This window comes from Cydia strobilella, chromosome 6, assembly GCF_947568885.1.
Source record: "Cydia strobilella chromosome 6, ilCydStro3.1, whole genome shotgun sequence".
Lineage (NCBI taxonomy): Eukaryota > Metazoa > Arthropoda > Insecta > Lepidoptera > Tortricidae > Cydia > Cydia strobilella.
Window position 1 is genome coordinate 18,422,764 of NC_086046.1, and position 27,962 is coordinate 18,450,725.

At 38.7% G+C, this 27,962-nt stretch overlaps 2 protein-coding genes across 2 annotated transcripts in view; both read left to right on the plus strand.

Moving 5' to 3' along the window:
* The first annotated feature begins 4,004 nt into the window (after window positions 1-4,004).
* LOC134742336 (uncharacterized) lies at window positions 4,005-6,795 on the plus strand. The gene has a single exon (XM_063675386.1). It carries the CDS (start codon window positions 4,005-4,007, stop codon window positions 6,753-6,755), a length of 2,751 nt encoding a protein of 916 aa, XP_063531456.1. The 3' UTR covers window positions 6,756-6,795.
* A 474-nt stretch (window positions 6,796-7,269) lies between these two features.
* The window catches only part of LOC134742569 (23 kDa integral membrane protein-like), a 37,771-nt gene continuing 17,078 nt past the window's right edge, over window positions 7,270-27,962 (plus strand). Inside the window, exons 1-4 of the mRNA XM_063675782.1 lie at window positions 7,270-7,623; window positions 8,036-8,224; window positions 9,238-9,417; window positions 10,688-10,909. Coding sequence (XP_063531852.1) covers window positions 7,564-7,623; window positions 8,036-8,224; window positions 9,238-9,417; window positions 10,688-10,909 — 651 coding nt within the window. The 5' untranslated portion in view covers window positions 7,270-7,563. The remainder of the gene's footprint in view (window positions 7,624-8,035; window positions 8,225-9,237; window positions 9,418-10,687; window positions 10,910-27,962) is intronic.

The window sequence follows — 27,962 nt, forward strand, 5'->3', positions numbered from 1 at the left end:
TAATGTACAAAAAACACAAAGTAAAAAAGAAAAAAAGAAAAAAAAAACAATAAAAAAATCTTTATAGGGCTGTATCTCCTAAACCATGCGTCGTAGCGCAAAAATAATAAAATTTTCGTTCCCCTTTATGCAACCCATAATCTATATTTAAAAAAAAAACGCAAAATTTAAAAGAAAAAATCATTATAGGGCTGTATCTCTTAACCCATGCATCGTAGCGCAAAAATAATTTAAAAAACCCCTTTAAGAAACCCGTAATTAATACTTAAAAAAAAAACAAAAAAAAAACCAGGAAAAAAAACTTTATAGAGCTGTATCTCCTAAACCGTGCGTGGTACCGCAAAAACAATAAAATTTTCGTTCCCCTTTATGCAACCCATAATTTATATTTAAAAAAACGCAAAATTTAAAAAAAAAATCTTTATAGGGCTGTATCTCCTAAACCATGCGTCGTAGCGCAAAAATAATAAAATTTTCGTTCCCGTTTATGCAACCCATAATCTATATTTAAAAAAAAAAACGCAAAATTTAAAAGAAAAAATCATTATAGGGCTGTATCTCTTAACCCATGCATCGTAGCGCAAAAATAATTTAAAAAACCCCTTTAAGAAACCCGTAATTAATACTTAAAAAAAAAACAAAAAAAAAACCAGGAAAAAAAACTTTATAGAGCTGTATCTCCTAAACCGTGCGTGGTACCGCAAAAACAATAAAATTTTCGTTCCCCTTTATGCAACCCATAATTTATATTTAAAAAAACGCAAAATTTAAAAAAAAAATCTTTATAGGGCTGTATCTCCTAAACCATGCGTCGTAGCGCAAAAATAATAAAATTTTCGTTCCCCTTTATGCAACCCATAATTTATATTTAAAAAAAACGAAATTAAAAAAAAAAAAATTATATGGCTGTATCTCTTAAACCATGCGTCGTAGCGCAAAAATAATTTAAAAAACCCCTTTAAGAAACCCGTAATTAATACTTAAAAAAAAAAAACAAAAAAACCAGGAAAAAAAACTTTATAGAGCTGTATCTCCTAAACCGTGCGTGGTACCGCAAAAACAATAAAATTTTCGTTCCCCTTTATGCAACCCATAATTTATATTTAAAAAAACGCAAAATTTAAAAAAAAAATCTTTATAGGGCTGTATCTCCTAAACCATGCGTCGTAGCGCAAAAATAATAAAATTTTCGTTCCCCTTTATGAAGCCCCAAAATAATATACAAAAACACAAGAAAAAGAAAGAAAAAAATAATAACAAAAAAACTTTATAGGGCTGTATCTCCTAAACCGTGCATCGTAGCGAAAAATAATCAATATCCGTTCCCCTTTAAGAAGCCCCTAATTAAGATTTAAAAACGCAAAAAAGAAAAAGAGAAAAAAATCATTTTAGGGCTGTATCTCCTAAACCGTGCGTCGTAGCGCAAAAATATTAAAATTTTCGTTCCCTTTTATGAAACCCCAAAGTAATAACAAAAAACGCAATGACAAAAAAAAGAAAAAAAGAAACAAAAAAAACTTTCGGGATGTATCTCCTAAACCGTGCATGGTAGCGAAAAATAATCAAATTTTCGTTCCCCTTAAGAAGCCCTTAATTAAGATTTAAAAATGTAAAAAAGAAAAAGAAAAAAATCTATATAGGGCTGTATCTCCTAAACCGTGCGTCGTAGCGCAAAAATAATCAACTTTTCGGTCCCCTTTATGTAACCATTAATTTATACAAAAAAAAAACGCAAAAAAAAAAGATTATAGGGCTTGATCTCCTAAACCATGCGTCGTAGCGCAAAAATAATTAAATTTTCGTTCCCCTTTATGAAACCCCAAAGTAATATACAAAAAACACAATGTAAAAAAGAAAAAAAGAAAAAAACAATAAAAAAAACTTTATAGGGCTGTATCTCCTAAACCGTGCGTCGTAGCGCAAAAATAATCAAATTTTCTTTCCTCTTTATTCAACCCTTAATTTATATTTAAAAAAAAAACGCTTTCACTAAACTGCTGTAACTCGGAAACTTAGAATCCACAAAGGGGACTTTACTAAATTATGACACATATTAAAGCCTGACCAGTAATATATGATCATTGTCAAGAGGGCGCTGTTCATTCTCATGTATAGGGTGACAGTTCAGTATAGTATGAAAAAATATTGTATTTAATGAACATCATCATCAATGTAATTAATGTTGCTTGCCACGCTTAAACATAACAAAAATCACAATAAATTGCGTCTTAAAATAAACTTAAAAAGTCTACTAAAAATCGAAACAAAAGTAATTTTTAAGTCGCTGTTGTGACATTCTCAATCAAAAGGTAGGTACCACTTTGTCGTTTACCATAAAGACGAAATTTGATTATATCTTTATACAAATAACCTGTCAGAGAAAGTGGTACCTTTTGATTAGGAACGTCACAAATGTTGGTCAGTATGAGGAGTGCAGCCTACAGTTTATTTTTAATTATATTTATATACCTACTACGGTAAGATTGATAAGACAATGTAATTATGCCTCCGAATGAAATAAATACACTGTATCGCAAAACTAAGTGGCGAGACAGCTCATAATGCCATCTCTTTCACTCTTGGTTGGTCTTAACAAGGGTAAAGGAGATAGTATTAAGATCTCAGTCGCCAGCTGATATTGCGGCAAGTATAATAAGCACCCCACCCGCGTAGGTACCCTTCCCCGCGCACGCCCTTCTTGCTCAATTGAGTTTTATTTTGCCAGATAGTAAAAAAACCGTGGATCAAAATGACCCAAATTATGAATGATGTCTCAATGTGGTATTATAATATTGTAGACGTAAACTTAATAATATGAATTTTTTTTTGTGGCAGATACAGGGTGTTAATTAGAAAAAAATTTTTTTTAAATAAAAGCGGTGGATGAATTTGACACAGATTTGTTTGAATAACATATAACAATGTTCTGTAAAGTACAACACTTCACTTACCGACTCTAATATTTTTTTAGGCGTTTTAGGATCAATATTAGGTATTTATTAAATGCCATTATACCTGTGGATGAAAATGACACAAAATGCGTGTGTACGTCGGAAGCCACTTTGCCTTTACAGGGAAACAAAGAATTTCGTCTCGAATATTTTTTTTACAGAATGCTGATTGAAAAAAGAAATACCTAAATTTCTACCTAAGCAAATACCTAGGATGACACAAAATATTATTTTTAGGTTTAGTATATGGTCTGGAAACTATATATAAAAAATAAGCAACATTAATATTCTTATAACCTCAGAAGTTATTGGTACAGGTCTAATAGACGCCGTAGACGCGCTAGACGCGCCACCGAGCGACCGGGGGTAAGAGAAAGAATATTCATATATTTGGGCGGCATAGGATTTTTTTTCTCTTTCACTCTTATAAATTTCATTATTTCGCCATCGCCTCCTACCTATGATGGCACCGGGTCGATGATAAGGACAAAGCTTGGCACTATTTTCTCTTTCCTCCTGTAGGAATCGTAATAAGACTATCTTTCTCTATCAAAGAGTGTCGTGCCAGCACCACAATTCATTTGCATCTCTTTCCTTTGACATACAAAACAAAAGGGATGCAACACGAATATTTGTCATATAAGGCGAAGTGTTGTGCCAGCATCAGGCCTGTGAACGTAAGTAATTTACTTCTACACTCCACAGTAAGTAAGTAGGTAGGTATGACAGGTATACAGTTAGAGTTGGTCAAGCAAATCTTGTCAGTAGAAAAAGGCGGTAAATTTAAAAAATTTAGGCGCGAAGGGTTATTCTGCCATAGAAAATTTGAATTTCGCGCCTTTTTCTACTGACAAGATTTGCTTGACCAACTATTATATATAACAAACCTATTTGCAAGCTATGCTTTATTTCTACATATATTGGCAGCTATATATCTAAACTTGACAACTTCAATAAATGAAAACTGTACTTTTGGTGAATGTTCAGTTTTATTGATAATGAAATGAAATAATTTGCTAAACTTGCGATTTGGAACCACTGCATTTGTTAAAAATGCCATTACGATCGAAATCTAGCTCCGCAGCTCCCTCTTCAGTTACTTTGTTATCTCATGAAGTACTAAGGTGTTCTGTTATTCTCGAGGGTACACCTCTGGGTGCTGGGGAATATATTTTTATGGTATTATTCAATGGATTTATACTGCTTGAATGTAAATGGCACGCTGATTTGTCACTAGAAACGACTCCTTTACCGATAAACATTCAGGAACCTGAAATTCAGCAGTTAGTTGCAAGTCAACCATTAATATGTTTGCTCCGAGTGTCTGGAGGTAAGGGAGCTAAAGATCCAGATCCTTTGTTACACGGAGATAATCGCGCCGGAGGAACGGTAGACTTATTTCCTTTGGTACTTGGGGCAGACCAAATATGTGTAACCTTGCCTCTAGTATTAATAAATACCGGTGAAGATACAGGATTATCAGTTGAAGTAACGGTAGATTCAGAGGCTGACCCAAAATTTTATAAAAGCACTCTTCTTTTGACATTAGTTTCTGCACATTGCTTACCTTCATTTAAAGATGGAACAGTTTTCTTGGGAGCCGTTGCTCTCGATGAAGTTCTTGAAATAGCAGCTGTAAATTTCGGCAAGTCCTTAAGCTCTCGTTCTGCCACGAAATCTGTGTGGGCAACAGCCAGCCAAGCTGGATATGCAGCTAATACACAATTCAATGTGCCACATGATGATGTATTTATACCGTCGGATTTGGAAGTCCAAAACACTCCAGAATGTAGATCAGTGTACTGGAATTCCATGCAGCGAGTCCTAGTAGATCCATTACTATTGCGAACTAGAGTTTCATCCCCTCTCTTTATTGAATTGGCTGGAGTGCCAAAGCTTGGAAAACCAGAATTGCGTGGTCGATATATGGCATTCATTTCTGCAAACGTGTTGTTGGAAGGCGCACAATTTGGAGTTACGACCAGCACAAGGTTATTGTTATATAACGAAAATGATTTACCAAAATGTGGGCCACTGTTGGAATTACCACCTACTAGCGCTAAGGCTACCAGTGCTCGAGACGCGGATCCTGTTCTAAGAGATGAATACGGCCACTGCGCCTACATTATTCTCAGATTCGATTTAATGGAACCACTCGTGCCAAAGACGAAACTGTCATGGTTTTTCAACACCTTAGGCCTAGAGTTGTTACCTGGTGAGGGACCGCCAACTCCAATTAATACTTTCCCATCGGAAGCGCCTTCAGAAGATCCGTCATTAGATGCTCGAAAAATAAGGAAAGATTGTGGAGCATTAGCGGTTCACAGAGAGTTAGGAGTCTTGGCGACTCGAGGCACTGTGCGTATGGGTCAAAGCATAAAGCGTACAGCGGCGAGCCGACTAATGATGCGTGTGCGTATGATGATAAGGCAGTTTCCACCAGGTGATTGTACGACTCTCGAATGGCAAGATACAGTAACGAGCCAGCACGCCGCGGCCAGGCGCGCTGTAACAGCTTCATTCGAGCCGCGACCCCCTCCACCTCGACCGCCTGCGCCCTTTACTGCATCAAGATGTCGATTAGCTGGAGACACGAGATTGGCTAATCATTACGTTGAAACCTTAGTAGCAGCTACAAAAAGTCATCCCAGATCCCTTTTGTCTAAAGCTCTAGTATGCCTTGAAGCAAGAAACGATTCAGAGGCTAGAAATTACTATTTACGAGCACTAACTATTCAGGTCAAGAACAAATATTTATTGTGGTTATTTGGAGCACAAGAATTCGACAAAGGCCCAGAAGCAAATGAAACTGCAAGTGCTGCTTTACGAATAGCTGTAAAGGGTGACAAGTCTGACGGAATTTCTAATGCAATATCTTGGGCAGCTGTCCACACATTGTATCATTATATCGGCGATCAATATGCAGCATTCGTAGCTGCAAAGTATATGAGAAAAGCGTTTGTGCTACCCCGGGAATGGAAAAAGTTTTACGAGCGTTGGGTGCAAACAACTGGAGAAGAGCAAATATTTTGGATTCCAACTGTAATAGCAGTCACAGACCCATTTTTAATTTCGGCAGCATTCTTCCTCTGTTTAAAATGCTATCATTTTACTGAGAGATTGCTGCAATGCGTGGAGGAGGGATGCCTTAACAGAGGAGCGCATAATAATTTTAACAGTAAAGTTAGCATCGATGTGTATTATATTCGTGCCGCGTCTCTTCTCCTTAGACGAAGATATGACGCGGCGTTAGAAATGACACTGAAAGCTATCAGTAGATTTGGTCCATGTGCTATTCTCTCACAGATGCAGACTAGTTGCTTAGCGTGTATTAACGGTTGGGATGGGGACTGCGAGGCGTCATATCTGAAAGCGGATCGAGCAGGAGCGCAGCAATGTCCAGTTTTACTTTTGCAAGCGGCTTGGGGAACTTTTCACACTAACCCTAGCGCAGCATTGCAGAGAGCAGCTCGCTGCTATAAGATAGCTCCAGGAGGCCATTCAGCTCTCCTGATTGGGCGTATATACGCTCAAATGGGAGATCGATACCGGGCTGAACGTTGGGCCGCTGCCGCTGTCGATTTGGAGCCAATGCTTGCAAATGGCTGGGCATTTTTGGCTATTCTGGCGATGCAAGAACAACTCACTGATAAGGCGAGGGCTATGATCCGTACGGCAAATCAAGCAGGGCCTATCAGTCCCGATCTTAAGGAAGAGATGGATGATTTGATTGGGAAACTCCGAATGCAAACCATGCCCGATGCTTTAGTCAAAGATTTGTGTTTTTGTGATTTATATGAATGATTAGAGTTTACGATATATGATTAATGTTATTATCTTATTTACCGTACCTATTATTGACAATGCTGTACCATTTACGAGAACTAAGTATGTGTATGTACCTCGGTACAGTCCACGAATTAATGTACAGTCAGCAAAAAAACATAGCGCTTACACGATTTTCGTGTAAACTATTATTGTAAAGTAACAATAAATGTGTGATAACCATGTGATAATATATGATGTTTAAAACATGAGTCTCCTTCAGGCCTCTATCCAGAATATTCCATGTTTAATGGATTATTCATGATGGGTTCGTCGTGTATAATTTCTAAGTCATTTACTTGTGGTACGTAGCTGACGTAGCGAGAGTAAACCGCCAACGGTCCCACGGAAATAGAAAATGTATCATGTCGCAGGGCCAAGAATAACTCGCCTGCACTCTACATTTCAAACTAAACTTTAGTTATCTCCTACAGGAATTAGGTTAGATCAACCGTTCAAGAACACCTGTATACATCGTTATCATTTGATGTCTGATAAGCGATATTTTGATGAATAACTTGTTTCCTCAGAACTTTGTCGACAATATGTCCATACGCATTGGATTTTAGTAATTGCGATAAGACCATTGTTCATCAAGATAAATGTCGAATGGTTTATTCTGAAGTGCGGCTCAGTTGCATCACTCGGCACAGTCGGCGCTCGTTCCGTGGGCGCGCACGCAGTGACAGAACACAAACAAATCCGTGAGGTGGAACGACCGGGCTCTTTGTTATGAGTCCACTTTCAAACATTACTTGACATGTGAAGGGCATTTGTTTACAGTACAATGGCCATCTCAGCAAACTGTTGGAAGTACTTAGTGCTTATCTTCAACGTACTATTCGCAGTGAGTTTTATTTATAAGTTTTTCACTGAAAAACGGGGAAAGTCCGTTCCCGTTATAAGTAGTTCGCTACGTAGTCATAACAACAGCTTGGCAAAACCAATGTTTACAGTTATAACTTTTGTTAATTCAGTGGAATAATGTAAACTATGATAAGGTTTAGTGATTAATTGTGAGATCAATTGCTATGACACACTTTTTTCAGTCATTACTTTGAAGAATTAGCTCGCTAAACTTCTTCCTTCCAATTAATTGAATCGGATTAATTTAGGCATGATACATGACGAACTTTAGTAGCGCTAGTAGTCATAGTAAACAGGAATCTAGAACTGGAAAACTTGTCGCGTATGTCGACTTTAGAAATCGGTCGGTTAATGTTCACAAGTAACTAAATAATGTCTTCGTTTTTTCACAGATGTCAGCAGTAGTATTGTTTGGAGTGAGCGGCTGGCTTTTATATCGTCTCTTCATTTACCGGCATTTCATAGGGGTGAATGTGGAATACCCTGCAATCCTGCTTCTGATGATGGCCATCATCACATGCTCCATAGCCTGGATTGGTTGGAGAACGGCTACGTCTATGCATCAAATTCATGTCACCATTGTGCGTATTTTCACACAGTTTCTTTACTTTAAGTGATGGCATAACAAAAGACTTATATAAAGACATCGAAATCTTACCTATGACGTTGAAATAACAGGTATCAAATAAATAGACGCACACTTGTTATAGGTACCTACGAACCAAACAAACGTTCATGCTTCAAAGCAAACTAGATCATATTAAGAAGGCAATAGGAGATCTATTCAATCTTATTTGATACAAGTGCGATATATGTAGATTCGTGTCTATACCACTTTAATGCACGCAAAATTGAATCTCGACTCTTGACCAAGGATGCATTGAGTATTATATCTTTTATTGGGTCTGGTAATATTTCATGACTTTGCTAACAAATTGGCAGTATATTCTCGACCTTTACGGATTTGATTGTATACAAGGCAAAAGCATTTCGTAAGGAATATTCTGGTGGAATGCCACCCCACCTTATACAGAACAGGTATTAGGGCGTTTTCAGAATGAAAAGTACAACTTTTTTAAATCTATTAGCTTTTGAATAAATCTATTAACTAAATAAATCACGAGGACTATTTTTCGGCCATTTTTTTAGGGTTCCGTACACAAAGGGTAAAAACGGGACCCTATTACTAAGACTCCGCTGTCCGTCTGTCCGTCCGTCTGTCCGTCTGTCCGTCTGTCTGTCTGTCACCAGGCTGTATCTCATGAACCGTGATGACTAGACAGTTGAAATTTTCACAGATGATGTATTTCTGTTGCCGCTATAACAACAAATACTAAAAACAGAATAATATAAATATTTAAATGGGGCTCCCATACAACAAACGTGATTTTTTTGCTGTTTTTTTCCGTAATGGTACGGAACCCTTTGTGCGCGAGTCCGACTCGCACTTGGCCGGTTTTTTAAATCAATTGTCGGCGTGATTTTGAGTCGAAACAATCCAAGATGTAAGTTTTTCGAAAGAAAGTATATGGTACACATTTTTTTTAAATACCTAACACCTAACCATAAATAATGCACATTTATTTAATTCCAGACCGGTATCCTGTTAATCCTAGTGGTGGTGATCGAGTTTGCCTGCTTCGTGTGGGCCATGGTTGTTTGGGACGGCGTGGACCTGGAGATCAAGACCAATATGGCGTCCTATCTGCAGTACACCTTGGAAAATAAGGACAGCTCGTATGACTTGCTGCGGTGGGACAAACTGCATAAAGATGTAAGTTGTATACTGATCCTGGTGTTCGAGTTTGCCTGTTTCGTGTGGGCCAAGGTGGTTTGCAATGGCGTAGATCTGGAGATCAAGGCCAACATGGTATCCTATGGTCAAACCTGGTGGTCCTCTGGCACCGACAGTCGTTTGTTTATCACATCGTTACGTCATCCAGATCACGTGACAGCTTGGAGCGTTTTTGCGCGAAATTTAAACACTAAACTAATTAACGTCGATTTAAAAAAAAAAAATAGTGAATAAAAATTAATTTTTTTTGCAATAATTACGTGACTATCTATAAAATGAAAACAGTTCTAAAAAACAGTCAACATTCCTATTGTCGAAGTCTCGAAGTACTTTAATATAATATAAGTGCGATTCTTGGAGTTTCCGTTCGAGTTTTAATAAGGCTACTGACAATTTATAAATTATCATTGCAATCGTAGATTTACAAATCCTCTTACCTATTAGAAAAAAAAAATTATCACGAATGTCCAACTATATTCTGTTTTTTTATTTCGTAGACTAAAATGACATTTTATTTACTAAGAAATGTCATCTCATACACATAAAACGTTATTTTAGTCTACGGAATAAAAAAACAGACCATACAAACCACAAAACTTTTTGATAAAATTTCTGACACACGAAAGCTCCCTGTACGATCTCAATATAAAAATGATTTATGCCACAAAGTATGTAAAACAGCCATGATGCGCAAAAGTGTGCTAGGAATGGCACCTCAAATATATAATAAAATTCCGAACACTATAAAAGAATTAAATATTGTACATTTTAAGAAGACTTTAAAATCACTGCTAATCAAGAAATGTTACTATAGCGTACAGCAGTTCTTGAATGATAATAATTTATAGCTCGTTTTTCTATTTTTGTAATTCTTTTGTAGTTTTCTTTGAAATTTTCATTGTTGACATTCTTTAATATTTATTGTTTTAAATTTTATTATTATTGTGAATTATCTTTCTGTTCTTATTTATTATTTTTGTAATTGATTTGATTATTGAAGCATGAATACCTTAGACTAGCGCATGTTTAACTTAGTTTATATAGGTAAACAAATTCGTACGCCTAGCGGCAAAACATAGCGTTCGCAATATGCTCTAACTATAAGACCAATACAATGTACCTATGTTATAACGAATAAATGCATTCTGATTCTGATTCTGATTCTGAAAACACTAAAATAAGTCGATCAGTTCAGTTCCTTGGACTTTCAAAATTTCCAGTAAATGACAAAACTATTCTCCCATTTCAGATGCAGTGCTGCGGCGTCACGGGCCCGGGAGACTTTCTCCACACCAACAACATCCCTGTATCCTGCACAGGCAAGGGTATCCTCGACACGCTGGCTCAGAAGCCCTACGTGTCTGACCACAGCGCTATATTCCAGCAGGGCTGCGGGAACCCACTTCATGAGTACGCTAGACAGCAGTTGATGCTGGTGGCTATGACGGCGCTGGTCGCGTCTGTATTACAGGTTAGTACAACTTTAGATTCGAAAGTTCTGAACACTATCATTCTAAATAAGCCTCTGTCATGATTAAGGGTTTAAGTGGCGTTTGTTACTAATTACAAGTTAGTGTCTATATTTACGAACAGTATAGCATCTTACTCGCAAATGTAGCGTCGAATGAAAGTGCACTATTCACAAACATGGAAGGTCGTACTGGAGATACATTAAACACTGAATAAAGCCACATGCGAACAGCGGCAAAGGCATCCTCATGTTGGCTCAGAAGCCCTACGTACGTGTAAAGCTGTAAGCGTTATATTTCCAGCAGGGCTGTAGGAATCCACTTCATGAGTAGGTACGCTAAACACCAGTTGAGGTGGCTATGACGGCGCTGGTCGCGTCTGTGTTGCAAGTTAGTGGAGAGTGGAGATTAACAGTGACCTTTATCTTGGTTACAGTAATTGTAGGGTGGGAAGTTGTGGGCACTCTAATCAAGATTCAGAGAGCCTACCGCGAAAACCGCAATTCGCTCCAATGAAGGCGTAATTAGAGTGACAGAGAAAGATGCCCCCAATTTGAGAACTTCGATTTTCGCGGTTATAGGGGTCAAAATTCTTTTCGTTGTCTTGTTTCTGACCACTTTGTCACGCTTCTATTTTTGTCTTTTATGAAATAAGAAAAACAAGTTGAATGCTATGTGGATGTCTTTCTAGCTGTATATTATAATTCTCTTGAGAAAAATTAAAAACTAAATTTCACCCCATGCAAAAAGCCCCACTCCGTCACATTTTTTGGGGGGACAAAAAACAAGACAACGAACAGAATTTTGACCCATAATCCAGACACCGTCGAAAGAGTACGCAAGGGAACAACCCTGTGTTTGTGGTGATGAAGTTTTTGGCGTCTTTGTGAGTATTTCAAGTAAGTACCAACAGTGTTTTCATCCACTGATTTAAACTTTCACGATTTTTACTCATTATTATTCACAACGACGGGACTTAATCGCGTAATAGTACATTTCGATGCTAGTGCAGAAAGTATGTCATTACCCCACGAGTACCGAGATATCTTGCCACGAGCCGTAGGCGAGTGGCAAGACTCGGGACGAGTGAAGAATGACATTTCCGCACGTGTATCGAACGACGTTTTTTAATACAGTTGCGAAAAAATAGGAAAAGCAACAAGCAAGGAATGGAATTCGAAACTTTTATATTATTAATTCTATGATATCATTGACATTGACATTATGAAGAGGTGTAGAATAGATCTTTATTGAACCCACTTCAATGAGTTTTTTTTTTCAAATGCATGTTCTATAAGACAGAAACAATTGTAAATATGAAAACATTGTACTATTATTACCTAAATATCATTATTTACGATTATTTGTGTATCGTATATTTATAAAAACAATATCGAATGTTGCCTTTGGAACATTGAAAATACGCCTCTTCTTTAAAAAAAAAAAAAATATGACAGGCGTTCCGTTCCATTCAGACAACTTATTAAGAACGGTTTTTCAACATTAAAAAATAAACGTGTTATAATACTTATAATGATGAAGAGGTAAGTAATTTAATATGAAATATGCATATTTTTCGTATTCTTACATTAACAGTAGGTTTTTATGTTGATTACGACGTTTAAAGGAAACTAATATTAACACTCATCAATAAGTAGTCATGAATTGGAACAAGTAAAAATTTAAAAAAATTGGAAAAGTAAATGCACTAGTTCGCGAAAACCAACTTTCCGCACGCTAAACAGCCACGAAAAGTAGCACTTTTTGAGCAACTGTATTAAAAAATAAGTTTTACATTTACCTCGTTTCGAGGACGGCGTTGTCCCCGTGGTCTCGGAGAAGACTGGCTAAAGTTGACATCAACATCTTCTAGGCGCGCGAGTTTTTCGAACCACCCGCACTTGGTCTTGTTTATTAACTTGAACGTTTAACTAACGTAGTGTTTTAATCCACTAGCGATAGAGAAATTACACTCTTCTGAAACATTATTAGGTATTAGCATTAAATCATTTTACGGTTTAGACTCACTTGTTTTAGTCACTCGCGGACATGTTTCGGAGAGCCTCCTAGCCTAGGTCACCTTTCTCAAGCAATAATAGTGCGAGCAGCGTTCACGACGACCGTGTATTGAGTGACTAAAACAAGTGGGTCTAAACCGTAAATTGATTTAATGTTAGTATGTCTCACAACAATTTAAATTCGAACATTATATTAGATTGTAGAGACGTAAGACGCACTGAAAAAGCCTTTGTTTCACACCATAAAGATTTCTTCCAGCGATGTTTAGGGAATCTGCTACAAGATTCATGATTTGGGAATACAAGTATTCCAGTGAAATGATAGGAACTTGGCTACTTTTGAAATAAAACCTGCGATTCTTTTTAGAAGTCAGTCAATACCCATCCCAGTCTGTGCCTATGTTCTTAGTGCCACCTACTGTATACTTCGATAACTACAGACTACTGAACTAAACTAGCTTGCTGGAGGTCGTTCTGATTGATCTCAGCAACACCTACATTTTAGTGCAGTTCACGTATGTAGTAGTACTAAAGGTGGCCGATAGGGGACAGCACTTAACACTTTCGTTTTAATAGCCAGTAGTTCTAATTTTTGTCTTTTCAGTTCCTGAAACTTAACGACATTGGCGAAACAAATGTCTTCAACTTTTGTTTTTCTGCCATTTGTTACTACCTTTTATTGTATTTCTTAGCACTCTTTATTTCGGTTTTCGTGAGTAAAATGTATTTTGTCAAGTAATGAGTCTACCAGCCAGACTATCGAACGTAGCAAATGACCAAAATTAACATGCACTAAAACCATAGTGTATCCATAATACATCCCGTTATTTTCGTATTATTCTGCATATAGGTATATTTTTTCTAAGATACCTATTTTTAGCAGCACGCAGTGTATTATAGCCCACAGAACTCGAATCCCACCACGGGATTGCCTATTTTAATACAGTTGAAGGCATTATTTTAAACAAAAATTAAACCAAATTAGCTCTAGGTTGGCGAACAGACATGTTTAACGCCCCGCTACTGTATTAGTAAGCCAATGACACATCATATTACCACCTCCGCCGATTAACAGTCCAGCGCGCCTCTTAACATGGGCCCGTAAAACTTGTAAAATAAAAACGCCATTGACTCGTAACGTCTATATTTAAAACAGCGAAGTATTATGTCTCCCGTGTGAATACTTGTAACCAAGTAGTTGTCCACTTGTCATACGAAGATAATATATAATGAATGTGTAGTAGGTAGGTACTACGTGGTATTGTGGTATCATCGGTGGATTCGGTAGTGGTTTTTCGGAACTTAATGTACTTATGAATATCATTTGATATTTACTACTAGCGTTTCAGTTCACATCGTGAGGAAGCCTGCATACTGCATAGGCTGCATACATCTGCTAAAAAAATCAAAGGTGTAGTGTCATGTGTACTTGTGTAGTCCCGTAGTCCCCAACCCGCTGGGTCAGCGTGAGGACTATAGCCCAAACCCTCTTGCGCATGAGAGGTGACCTGTGCCCAGCAGTGGGACGTATAAAGGCTGAATTATTATTATGTATATTGTACATGTAATTATGTGTACTACGTGGTATCGACAATGAAATAGGTACTTTTGTTTAGATGATCTTTAAATCTGCGAAGTAATGTGATGATAATATTGAATTGATTCTTCAATTAGCTGGGAAGATTGATGCGATGTGGATGCGATATTTTTTGTACTACTTACAGCTTGAATTTTGATAAGATTTGTAATGTTTTACAGCTAGTAATTTCCTCGCGGTGGGCAGCAAAGTTTGTGTGGCTCTGGTGTCTTGAAACCCTTACAACGCTTCTTAAATTATAACGATCAAGATTCCAGTTTTTGACATGTGGTTTAATTGTTTAGTATTCCGCTTGTTCAGGTCTCAATATTAGCACAAGTACATATTTCCTAATCGGTTCAGAAACGGTATTTCTCAGTATTCCATCCCAGATAAAATTCTGTTTTGAAAAGAATAAATCTACTTTTCCAGGGACCGTTTAACGATAACTCAAAATAATATTATGATAAATCTATTTCCTTCGTGACACTTAATGGTTTAGGCAAAGTTACTACACCCTTTATAGATATTACTTACTCTACAAAGGTATTATTTGCAAAGGCGACCGGGTTATAAAGGTCCTACTGTGACCTTGACTTGATTATTTCAAGGCCAAGTAAAAGGTCACGCAACCTTTGACTATATAACTAGGACATTAAACAAATAAAATATGTAGGTAAAGTGGGAAAGAATATGAACATACAAGTATAGGTATATGAGTCATATCTACTAGTACTCGGTCAAGTCGGTTCACTTGATCGAATATTTTATTATATCGCTACACTTTTGCAATTTTAACTAGGTAAAACGTTTGTCCGGTCGGAACGCGGTATGATGAACTGAGATCAACTTAAACATCCCAATAAAAAAAATACGTAAAATTTGTACGGAACCGGAACCGTCGGTGGGCGAGTCCGACTGGCACTTGCCCGGTTTTTTATCTAGGTACTATAAAAAAAAGATTCTGACAAATTGAAAACCTCCTTCTGTTTATGAAGTCGGTAAAAAATGGATATCTGTTTAGTAGGGAGGCACCTACGCCTATTTCTAGAAAGACATTTTTGAATCATCAGATTCCAGTGCCAATTTAGCGTTGGGAATCTCAATTGGCCATTGGGATTCATTGTCGAATTACCAGTTCGTAGATTTGGCACTTGGCTTGGAATTATAATAGGAGTGTGTTTCTCAGTAATTCAATCCATTTTTGTAACTGTGTTACATAGGCTGTTACGACCTTATCTGGGTCATTCTCTGAGAATAAGTCTGCGGTTGCGTCTAATTGCCACGACTTTTTTTGCAACCCGCACTTATTTTTTGAGAATGACCCATCTTAGCGTTTGCCGCGGTTACATCCAGAAGGATGTTCAATCAACGGATTGGACATCCTAACGCAACGTTGAAAGCAACGTTTTCCTCCAGAAGAAAAATATTGAAACGATCCAATCGTTTCAATGTTTGTCTAGATCCATTAAGCCCGCTCCACACTCGACAAAACTACACGAGGCTTGCCGAATACGAGTGTGTAGAGTGAGTATTCGTCTATGTTCGTATTGTCTCGCGTATATTCGTGTTGTCTCCGTTTCGTGTCGGCAAAATGGCCAATATCAAAGAGGTCTCGTGAACTTTTGTGTTAACGCAAAAATAACAACAATTACTAAAAACAAAATAAAATTAATATTTAAGTGGGGCTCCCATACAACAAACGTGATTTTTTTGCCGTTTTTTGCGTAATGGTACGGAACTCTTCTTGCGCGAGTCCGACTCGCACTTGGCCGGTTTTTTTTTAGTTTCATAATTGTAGTACCTAACTTTTAAAGACCATAACAAACCCATCTACGCAATACCTACTTAACGAGCGCAGTTTGTGTTATGTCACCATAGAAAGTGAAATGAAGAAACGAAACAACCTGCGATTTATCGATTTTTTGTGACGGCTCGGTTTAGTTTTTTCTGACCAATTCGTTGTCTTCTTTTCTGCCGGTCGTGATTAATAAGAAGTTTAGAAGCTTTTTAAAGGTTTCTGTCAGCAGTCGTTTCCATTTCATCCAGGGGCGTAGCTAGAGGATATGGCGCCCGGGGCAGTCATCAAATTTGCGCCCCCTGACGACTGACAAACGTTTCCCTGCTGCTGCCTTTTGCCCATTTTGGCGCCCCCCCCTTGGATGGCGCCCGGGGCACTTGCCCCTTCTGCCCCCCCCTTTAGTTACGCCACTGATTTCATCCTAACTTTGGCTGTCGACGTTAGTTGATACTATTATGACACATTCTGATTGTCTACGATAGATTGCAGGTACTCAACTCTGAAATAACTAGAGTAGTTGACTGACTAGTCAAATCAGTTCATTTTTCGAACTGTCAAAACGATTAACCAATAACCACTATGGAAAAATATGGAAAAATATGAAAAACAGAACAATGACGTCACGGTCAAGTTACCAACTCTTTATAGTTCTTTCGGTAATTCTGGTGCTTTATTTCTGCTGGTGAAATAATTTATTTTAAATACAGGAAACATCCCTATTAGGAGAAACGGCGGGAGTAGAGTTCTTATGAACGCGTCAACATAATTATTATCTTCTCAAGTTGTTATATTGTCTAGCCGAATAGCAAGTACAGTACCCTAGAGCCCTATTAGAATTAACAATTTGATGCCTCCTCTACACTATCGGCGATGATCGTTGACGATACGTCTATCATCTGCAAGATCATCGCGCAATCATTCACATGATCGCCTGTGCAACGCAACCACCCGGCGATTCCCTTTGATGCGTGCCCAAAAAACCGACAACTCACGGGTCGCAGGCGATCATTGGTTTAGAGGAACGTGGTTGGGTCAGTAAAAAGGTACCGTTGACGGGTAGACTTAGACTGATTTATTAAATCATAATCAAGTGTTTTATACATCTCTAATCTACGGCGGTACAGACATTATCTTAATCCAATCAGCGCGTGCTCTAACCTATACTAAGTTATCGACACGCGCCGATAATATTTTGCTGACCGCCATAATTGGCAATGGCGGGGACTGCAGAGTATGCCCTTTACACTATCGTGCCCAGCATTCATCGTCTATCATTTTGGTTTTGTACTGGTTTTGACACGACCTTGAGGATCGTCTTGGTGATTGGCGCGCATCTCACGCACGATCACGATCGCGATCAGCGAACTTTAAGGGTCCCACTGATTGTCAGTCCGCCGGACGATTATCAGCCTGACAGTTAGAACAAAAATTTGACAGTTCCGAACAATTGGTAGGCCGATATCGTTCGGCGGACTGGAAATCAGTGAGCCCCTATAAGGTCGTATCAAAACCACTTAAAAACCATAACAAATTGTTAATTCGAATCAGGCACCCGGAAAGTTGATTAAACTAAATTAAACAGTAAAATAAAACGAGTTCGATTATGATAACGTTTGACATAATTAACACCGTTTTTCAGCAGTTTTCAACAATGTAACTGTATTTTACAAGGCCAACTCATACAGCTTTTGTGATTATTTATTCATTTAACCTCGACCAACCGCAACTAGCGTAACATTAAAAAATGTAGTTGATACGGCGATATCGGATTTCAAACAATAGTTTGTCGCGCGATAAACAGTGTTGTCACGCTATTCAATTGTTTTTATCGATATTAAATGAAAATGAGCGGTTCATAAAGCATTGTTTGATCTTCCTTAAAGATACTTGACGTAATTGATATATCACATTTAAAGCTTGATATTGGAGTGAAATAAGTTTTATTGAAGTTAAAATAGGAAACAGTTCTTTGTAGAGTTTAAAGAAGTGCTTTTTAGTTTTCCAGATTGGTTCGCTTACATAACGCGACTTAGTATAGGCATAGAGTAACTTATACTAGAGCGGTACTGTCATAGTAAATTTTGTAACCCCAGTAAATTCACTGCCATCTGTCGACACACTTTAAAACTAAAAATAAATATTTATAAAAATACGATAAAATGTATTTAAATATGGATAAATGATTTTTTTTATTTGCATTAATTATTTTTATGATTTTGACCCATGTTCTTTCACTGATATGCGTTAAAATTATAAATAACAAACGAAACCGTCAACGCCCTCTATACGAGTGTAGGCCAAAACTAGTGGCGCCCTCTGATCGAGAATCAAATTTTCGTGATTTTCGAGGCACGTTTTTTCCTTAGACTGTATCCATCTATTACGGAGTTATATCTATCTTTGGTATAGGTACTACGTACGTATATCTGTCAGACTGGCTAACGTGATTCTAGCGAACATTTTTACGATGACAGACGAATTGTTATTTTTTTAGTGTAGCTGGTCCTTGTATAAGTAGGTATTTTTATAGGAATCTTATTTAAAGCGAAGTTTCTTTCGATGGAAAGGGCACGTATCGTATAGCACGTGTTAAAATATAGGCAGATTGATGCAAGCCCTAAAATATTTGTCTAACAAGTTATGCCAATAGTTATCACAGCTCAATTATGAAATGTTAAAAAGCGACATTCCGTCTGGCAGACACGTTAACCGAATAAAAATGCATGCGGAATGCAGATTCTTCCAAGAAAGCTTTGATTACATGACTGGGGACTGCATATGACGTTATTTTCTTATATCGCTGCGATGGCAAAACTTACGAATGCTGGAATTCTGGTGGTGTCAATTGCGTTGCCAATCATTTAAAAAAATATAGCGATGACGAAGACGCCACAGCTTCATCAACCTTTATCAACCTTACCATCAGGAAAAAACAATTACATATCTTTTGTTTTTCTGTTTTCTGTAACGTGACGGTAACTGGCCCATTTAGGTTGCTTCAAGCATAGAGTAACTTATACTAGAGCGGTACTGTCATAGTAAATTTTGTAACCCCAGTAAATTCACTGCCATCTGTCGACACACTTTAAAACTAAAAATGAAGATTTATAAAAATACGATAAATGATTTTTTTTATTTGCATTAATTATTTTTATGATTTTGACCCATGTTCTTTCACTGCTATGCGTTAAAATTGTTAAATAACAAACGAAACCGTCAACGCCATCTTTACGACTGTAGGCCAAAACTAGTAGCGCCCTCTGAACGAGAATCAAATTTTCTTGATTTTCGAGGCACGTTTTTTCCTTAGACTGTATCCATCTATCAGCTCCGTCGTTCTTGGACACAAAACATATACACGTGAGGACTGGATGTCACAGAAAACCTGGAACCTCATTGAAGAAAGGCGCCAACTCCATCTTCAACTCCTGGTAACCAGCGACGTGGTAGTGCGTGAAGACCTGAGGCGGCAATACAGACACATACGCAGAAAAATTTACCGCAGTACCCGTCATGACCGACGAGTATGGGCTGATACTGTTGCGGATTCCGCCCAACGCGCTGCCAACTCCGGCAATCTCAGGGAGATGTACAAGGCAACGAAGACCTTGGCCGGGAACCGGAACCGGGGGAAGAAGAAGCCCTTGAAGGACAAGAGAGGCCAGTTGATTGTGACATCAGAGGGGCAGCTTCAACGCTGGCGGGAGCACTTTGAGGAGATCTTCCGAGTCCCGAACGACCCCGTTATTACAGACACACCTGCCGCCAGCTCGCCCGCACAAAGGCTGGACATTGATGTGTCTCCCCCTACAGGAGAGGAAGTAGTGAAGGCCATCCGATCACTGAAGAACGGGAAAGCCCCAGGAGTCGACTTCATCACAGCGGAAATGCTGAAAGCTGACGTCTCTACCGCTGCGAACGCGCTGACGCCCCTACTACGGAACATCTGGTCAGCCGAGGAGTTACCCGACGACTGGAACAAAGGGCTTCTTATCACCGTGCCCAAAAAGGGAGACCTCAGTGAATGTGGCAATTGGAGAGGCATCACTTTGCTCTCGATTCCTTCTAAGGTGCTCTGCAAGATCATCCTGGACAGGTTGTCGAGGGCCGTCGAACCTCTTCTTCGCAAAGAGCAGGCTGGATTCCGACCCAACCGATCGTGTACGGACCAGATCAACACCTTGCGCATAATACTCGAACAAGCATCAGAATGGCAGAGGGAAATGTACTTGACCTTTGTGGATTTCGAAAAAGCCTTCGACACGCTGCGATGGAGCTGTATCTGGGACCGGCTGCGTGAAATTGGAGTCCCCGAGAAGATCACGAACATGATTAAGGCCATCTACAGGAAGTATTCTTGTAGGGTGACTCACGACGGCCTCGTCTCGGAGGACATACCGGTCCATGCGGGTGTTCGTCAGGGGTGTCTCCTTTCACCTCTCCTTTTCCTTGTCGTCCTCGATGGCATCATGAATAACACCACCAACAGCAAGCGCCGCGGCATAGAGTGGGGACTGTCCAACGTCTTGGAAGATTTGGACTATGCCGATGACCTATGCCTATTGAGCCACACGCGCGCCGACATGCAAGCCAAACTGGACGACCTACGGCGAGACGCTTTGGAGGTGGGACTAAAGATTAACATCCGGAAGACCCAGGAAATGAGGTGCGGAGCGACGAGCTCGTTGCCGTTGCTCATCGGCACAGAGGGAGTGGAGAAGGTCCACAAGTTTACGTACCTCGGTAGTGTAGTGTCGGAAACAGGAGGGACCGAAGAGGACATCGCTTCGAGAATCGCCAAGGGGAAAGCAACCTTCGCACAGCTCCGTCCGGTATGGCAATCGCGGAAACTGACTAGGAGAGTTAAGCTCAAGATATTCCGGTCCAACGTGAGAACCGTATTGCTGTACGGATGTGAGACGTGGAAGGTCACTAACAACATCTCGCGTCAGCTCCAAGTCTTCATCAACCGCTGTCTTCGCCGTATCCTCGGTGTATACTGGCCCGAGAGAATATCCAACGTAGATCTGTGGGAACGTTGCGGTGAGACTCCGATCGACCAGCAGATCAAACGCCGCAAGTGGAACTGGATCGGCCACACGCTCCGAAGGGACCCGGATCACATCCCGAGGCAAGCCCTAGACTGGAATCCCCAAGGAAAGCGGAAACGTGGTCGCCCTAAGCAATCCTGGCGGCGGACGATCATCGCAGAGGCGGCGACCATTGGCAAGACGTGGAGCGAAATGAAGCGCGAAGCTCAAGACCGAACGGGATGGCGGAGCACTGTGGATGCCCTCTGCCCCATCTAGGGGATATAGGACCATAAGTCAAAGTAAGTCAAGTATCCATCTATTACGGAGTTATATCTATCTTTGCTTCAAGTTTAACCACACGATGCCATTCCCTGTACTCATTTAAATGACACTTATATTGAATTGGTATTATATTTGATACTAACTGCTAACTGAGAGAGAACAAAGAAAAGAGAATTAGTAATGTTTTTTTGTTTGATTGTGTCTGTATACTTCAAGAACCTACCCATTTATACGTGTGTGGTGCTGCTAGATTCTCCTTAGTTTCATTGTAGTAAATAGAAGATATTGAGAAAGTATTAACGTTATTCAGATAAGTTTTGGTAGTGTCATATGCCGTAATTTTTTAAATAAGTCGAGTTATACAACACTTATTTTCCCTTGGATATTTATTTCATGAAAAACATTCGGAAACCAAAACATTCCGTGACGTCGCGCCCAGCGATTAGCTGTTATCAAATTACGAGGGACAGTAAATCGATCGCGGGCGCGCCTGTGAACACCCCCAATTAATTCTGATGTTCATTTGTTAAACCCGTTAATCTTAGAGCTGAGCATATTACACCTAAGAGCGATGCGTTTATTTAGGTAAAGCATGTATAGCGCAAATTCGAAATAGTCTTAAACTGAACGCACCTACATTAGGGCTTGCAACTTGAAGCCTAATTGTAAGGAAGATCAGTCGAAACCGATACGGATACTTCATACTATTTGAATCTATATTTCTCGACATTTTGCCACGGCTCACTTGGTGAGCCTGGAGTCCGCTTGGCTACTTAATTACAAGAATTCGCACAAGAACTCCTTTTTTAAGGTTCCATACCAAAAAGGTAAAAAGGAACCCTTATGTTTCGACTCTGACTCTGTCAGTCTGTCTGTTTAACGAAAGCGACTGCTTCTGACCTTTGAACCCAAAGGCCTTATCAGGATCAGATTAGTCCGATATAATGTGTTGTGTAGAAAGTTTCGACTCGAAACTTTGCTTGGAGCTTTCGATTAATTATTAATAAAAAACACATATGTCATTCGACTACCTATATCGATCTATCGACACACCGATCCCATGCCTAGTTTCCGTAACATTTTACGCTGGAACTTTTATGAGCATGACCCAAAAAAGTAAGTCGACAAACACGTCCTTCTGATGAGCATAAAACCCCTCGAGCTTACTGCCGGCGTTAAGAGGGGGGTAACGCAAAATTGTTTGTTCATTTACACATTAATCAAGGGCAAATGCCATGAAACAAATCATACTAGGTTAAAGTTGGCTGGGTAGAAATAAAGTCACCATGAAACATTTTCATTGAGGGCTACCGCGTTTAATTTCGCCGCTAGGGGCGCTAGTGTAGATGGAGGTCCTTCAAAATGTCAAATGCATAGAAGTTTTGAGGGTTTCAAGCTTTTTTTTGGGAATTTTCACTCCTTATTCATAATTGTGGTAAATCTTTGTCCATCTTTGATTAATCATGGTAAACAATAGATATAGCTCAATAAGTGTTAGTGGTTTAAAAAAAGTGCCAACTAAAATATATACAAAATTAATCAGGTTGAAAAAATGGAACATTTAGACGTTAACATACCTTTGTGTATATTGTAGATTATTGTGAATTAGAACGTATTGTTTTTATAAAAATAAACATAGAAGAATTTTGATATCTGTTTTTCTGGACCTACACATCTATAGTGGCGCCAACTGGTGAGCACAAAAACGGTAGCCATCTGGGGTGAATATATGGGTCATACTGAGCAGCTTTTACTATGGGACGAACACCGAAATCGCGAAAAAAAATTGACTACCATACATTTTGGCTGGCTGATGTTGATATTTTGCATGGGACGTGACGATTATTTTTCGCGATTTCGGGGATATCTAATTTTCAAAAATTTGTAGCAATTTTAGTATAAAATAACTAGTATATAACCGAGCGTCGTTACCAGCAATATTTTAAACAGAATACACTTTTTATTTCGCGCGATATCCCTATGTCCAATCGCAAAATCCGTGCGACGCGCCATATCTTTTATTTCCTTTTCTAATTTGCTAATTACCATTTTTCCTGGATATACACCTCCTCTTAACAACACATTTAGGAGACCGGTAATTATGTAGTTCACATGAAACTTACTCACCCTTAACCTAATTTTACATGTTCCTGACAATGTAATTAAAAACATGGAAGGTGGTTTTTACTCACGTTTTGTTATCAGTTTGACATGGGAAAGACCCGGTGATAACCGCTGGTTGTCAGATCAAACATACAGGTCTCGCTGTAACCGTTATTATATATTTTACACGACATCGACAGTCAGATGGACAAGGCGAAAAAATAAACGTGTAAAATGTAAGTGTGATAAAGATATACGTGTTAGTAATATTTTGTGTTTACTTTCAGTTTCCCTGAAATAACGAAAATAAATGTTTTATTATTTCGTGGAGTTTTTATTTATTTATTTCGTTTCGTTATTTCGTTGCATATTTGTGATTATACATAGCTCGGCGTGAAAAGGGGTTGTCGGCCTCGTTACTATTCGGTCTCACTACGTTCGGCCGTCTATATGCATTCGGCCGGCAACCCCTTACGCCCCAGCCTCTGTAGTAATGTACTATTGATGGTTTACGAATTGAGCTTTGACTTTGTGGTCTGCCAAGCATTCCTCATGCTTTTGATATAGGTACGCTTTCCAAGAAATTTTATGTTTACACTCCAAAGAATGACCTACACGGGCTACACGTCATCAAGTCACGGGGTTAAAATAAACAAGTGTTTTATCGTCGTACTGTACTGACTCAGGCAGAGGATGCTCGAGATTGTCGGGCACCATTAATATCGCATGGTCTTCCGGTTCGAGCGCCATCTTGATAGTTAGCATCGTGATTAATTACTTTGTTTTTTGCTCATTAATATTGTTTAAAGTGTAATATCGATAGCTTATTATACAGTAAACTAATGTGGTAGTGTGCAGTGAATGGAGAATTAATTTTGAAGCGCGTTTAACCATCATCTTGGAGTCAACGGCCGGTAGTCCACGTGCTTCTTGTAAAGTCTAACTATCGATTTACAAGAGTTAACAAATCACCGTACACTGTCTTGTACAACCGTACAATTTTTGTCGTTTTTAAACCTCTTAATACCTTGACACTGGCGAAATAGTCCCACTGGGCTGAAGCCATAATTTTAAAAGAAGAAGAAGATTAATATCGCATAGCATAACGTCACCGTTTTAAAGCATATGGATGTCCAGACAGGAGGAGTGAAGCTATAATCTAGGTACCTATTAAGATTGAGTTAGAAAGTAGGTATATAAAACCGGCCAAGTGCGAGTCGGACTCGCGTTCCAAGGGTTCCGTATATTACACAATTTAAACAATGTATTTTTTTTGTGAAACGCGAGTGAAATGTCTTTAAACACCCGTAGGGGTCGGATTAAAAACTAAGTAATTAAGTCCGACCCACGCTTGACTGCAATTTATAATAGGTTTTTCTGTAATCTATAGGTAAAGATCTATTTTGTTTAGTTTTTTCAAAATCTTAGACCCAGTAGTTTCGGGGAATGGTAATTTTTTGCCTATTTTCTTGAATAACTTCTAAATTATTTATCCTAAAATTATAAAAAAATATATTTGAGATTCTCACAATGAGCTCTTTCATTTTATATATAACACAATATAGTTTGAAAAACGTTATTTTTTTAATTTTCTCATTTACCCCCCAAAAGTGGCCCCATATTTGGGTCACAAACTTACATACGTATACCAAATGTCAACTTAATTGGTCCAGTAGTTTCGGAGAAAATAGGCTGTGACAGACGGACAGACAGACAGACGCACGATAGGCGGATTCTATTTAATCGAACGAGCAAGCGAAGTATACATTCAACTTGGAACACACGGCCGGCTAGGGGCACGTCCCGGCATTTTGATGTTTTTAGGGTTCCGTACCCATAGGGTAAAAACGGGACCCTATTACTGACTCCGCTGTCTGTCTGTCCGTCCATCACCAGGCTGTATCTCATGAACCGTGATAGCTAGACAGTTGAAAATTTCACAGATGATGTATTTCTGTTGCTGCTATAACAACAAATACAAAAAATAGAATTAACAGAATACAATAAATATTTAAGTAGGGCTCCCATACAACAAACGTGATTTTTTGCCGTTTTTTTGCGTAATGGTACGGAACCCTTCGTGCGCGAGTCCGACTCGCACTTGGCCGGTTTTTTTTAAGCTGAACTAGCAGAGGATAGTTTGATGGACAGTAACTTAAGTAAATTTGTTCTAATTTAAATGAAATTGGGCAAACGTGTAGACGAAGGCATTAAATTTTAGTCATTAAATTATGAGCAGGCTCGATCAAGGGGTTATGGAGCTATAAGAACGTAGAAGGCCAAAAAGCTAATTGTGGGGGGTCTTGCTATTCCGGTCATCTTATTTGCAAGAAAGTATGGTCGAGTTTGGTATCAAATGAAAGTGCTCGGTTTACAAATAATTTATAATATTGTTTTTTAAATTACGATAGTAAAAAAATTGGCAAGATTTATAAAAACGAAATAAAATAAGAAAAATATAGGTAGGTATTTGACCTTTGACAAGAAAGTACGGGTTACCACAGATACAGATTATTTTAATCTCTATGGGGACTTAAATGACTTAAATCTATCAGTTAAGGGCTCCACAGACCTTGCAATAAATCGCACGCGGTTTTTGATCCTTTGCCGACTTAGGTAGGATTCAATTGATCTAACTTTTTGGCGAACCGCGAGTTCTCAGTTCGGGGCGAACTACTAAGTAGTAGTTACATAACAACGGAGAAATTGTTGTTGCGTACAAACGTCGCGAAAGGAACTCATTGAATATTCAGACGACATTTATCTATTCATAGGCGTCGCGGCTGCCATATTGAGTTGATCATGATGTCACGTACTTGATTATTATGCCCTAAACACCCTACTTTGTCGGTAAACAACTGGTGTTTATTCTTCATACAGGCTGACGCGTAATCGCGTTTAGTATTGATCAAACGAAGGCCCATGATAGAGGATCTTAAAAGCTACCGATTTGAATCCCATTGTACAGTCACGAGTTTAATTTCCGACCCGTTTCGTACCTTGTCAAAGTGACAATTAGTATGAAGTCGCTAGAGACCTCATACTAATTGTCACTGTGACAAAGTACAAAATGGGTAGGAAATTAAATTCTTTGACAAATTTATGGTTTCTGAGGAAGACCGAAATATGGGTCCATACATAACATACATTGATAACCATTAGAACAGTTTTTAGACAAATCTGATTAATATGTAGTAGATTCTGGTCTCCTGACAGTCCTGACCTAGGTATTTTGTAAGAGCATATTTAATATTCATACTTTCAGACATAACCAAGTTACAAAAGTAGAACAGTATTTTTTCTCCGACATCATTATTTTGTACTGAAAGCGACAACGTGTACCTATTGAAACACTGTAGTCTAACGTAAGATTTATAAAGGAAATTGTACTTTAGTTTAAGAGTTTAGCACTTTACTTTAATCTTACCTCTATCCTCTAAATTAAAAGTTAACAAAAACGTGAAGCTTCCATTATCAGAGAACAATAGAAGAATCTACACTTAAATGAGTAAATCAGGCTTGAAACCATAACCTTCCGCTTAGGCATGGCTAATCGCGCATAGACCGCGAGGTCATGCTCTGGGTGAGGTCATTGTGATCGAGTAACGTCTTGACTGTGAAAGAACATCTTTACTATCGGAAGACGAGAGCTATACAGCGTTGTATTTTAAATACGATCATATATTTTAAGGGTAGGTAGCTAGTATACTTAGGCCCTATGATCCATAATGGTATAATGGTATATTAAAAACTTTCAGTTCTCCACATACCTAAAAAAAACGCAAACTTATAACTACAACTACTTTGTTTTTGTCACAAATGATGATTATGGACGCAATAGGTTACCGCTCATTTTTTTTAATTAATTACGCTCTGGTAGTCTTTAGAGTTCCGTACCCAAAGGGTAAAAACGAGACCCTATTACTAAGACTCCGCTGTCCGTCTGTCCGTCTGTCTGTCTGTCACCAGGCTGTATCTAATGAACCATGATAGCCAGACAGTTGAAATTCACAGATGATGTATTTCTGTTGCCGCTATAACAACAAATACTAAAAGTACGGAACCCTCTGTGGGCGAGTCCGACTCGCACTTGGCCGGTTAAGCCTTCGTTTAAATTTTCGGTTTTATTAACATACACACACACTGTTTATAAATGTAGTAAAGAAAAAGTGCATATAAAACCCGATAAGACATATTGTAAACTCACAAAAGCAATAAAAAAATGAATTATGAATTGTGTTT

Bases quoted from the DNA above. Each gene is read 5' to 3' on its own strand.
- LOC134742336 (XM_063675386.1), top strand. From the start codon at position 4,005: ATGCCATTACGATCGAAATCTAGCTCCGCAGCTCCCTCTTCAGTTACT.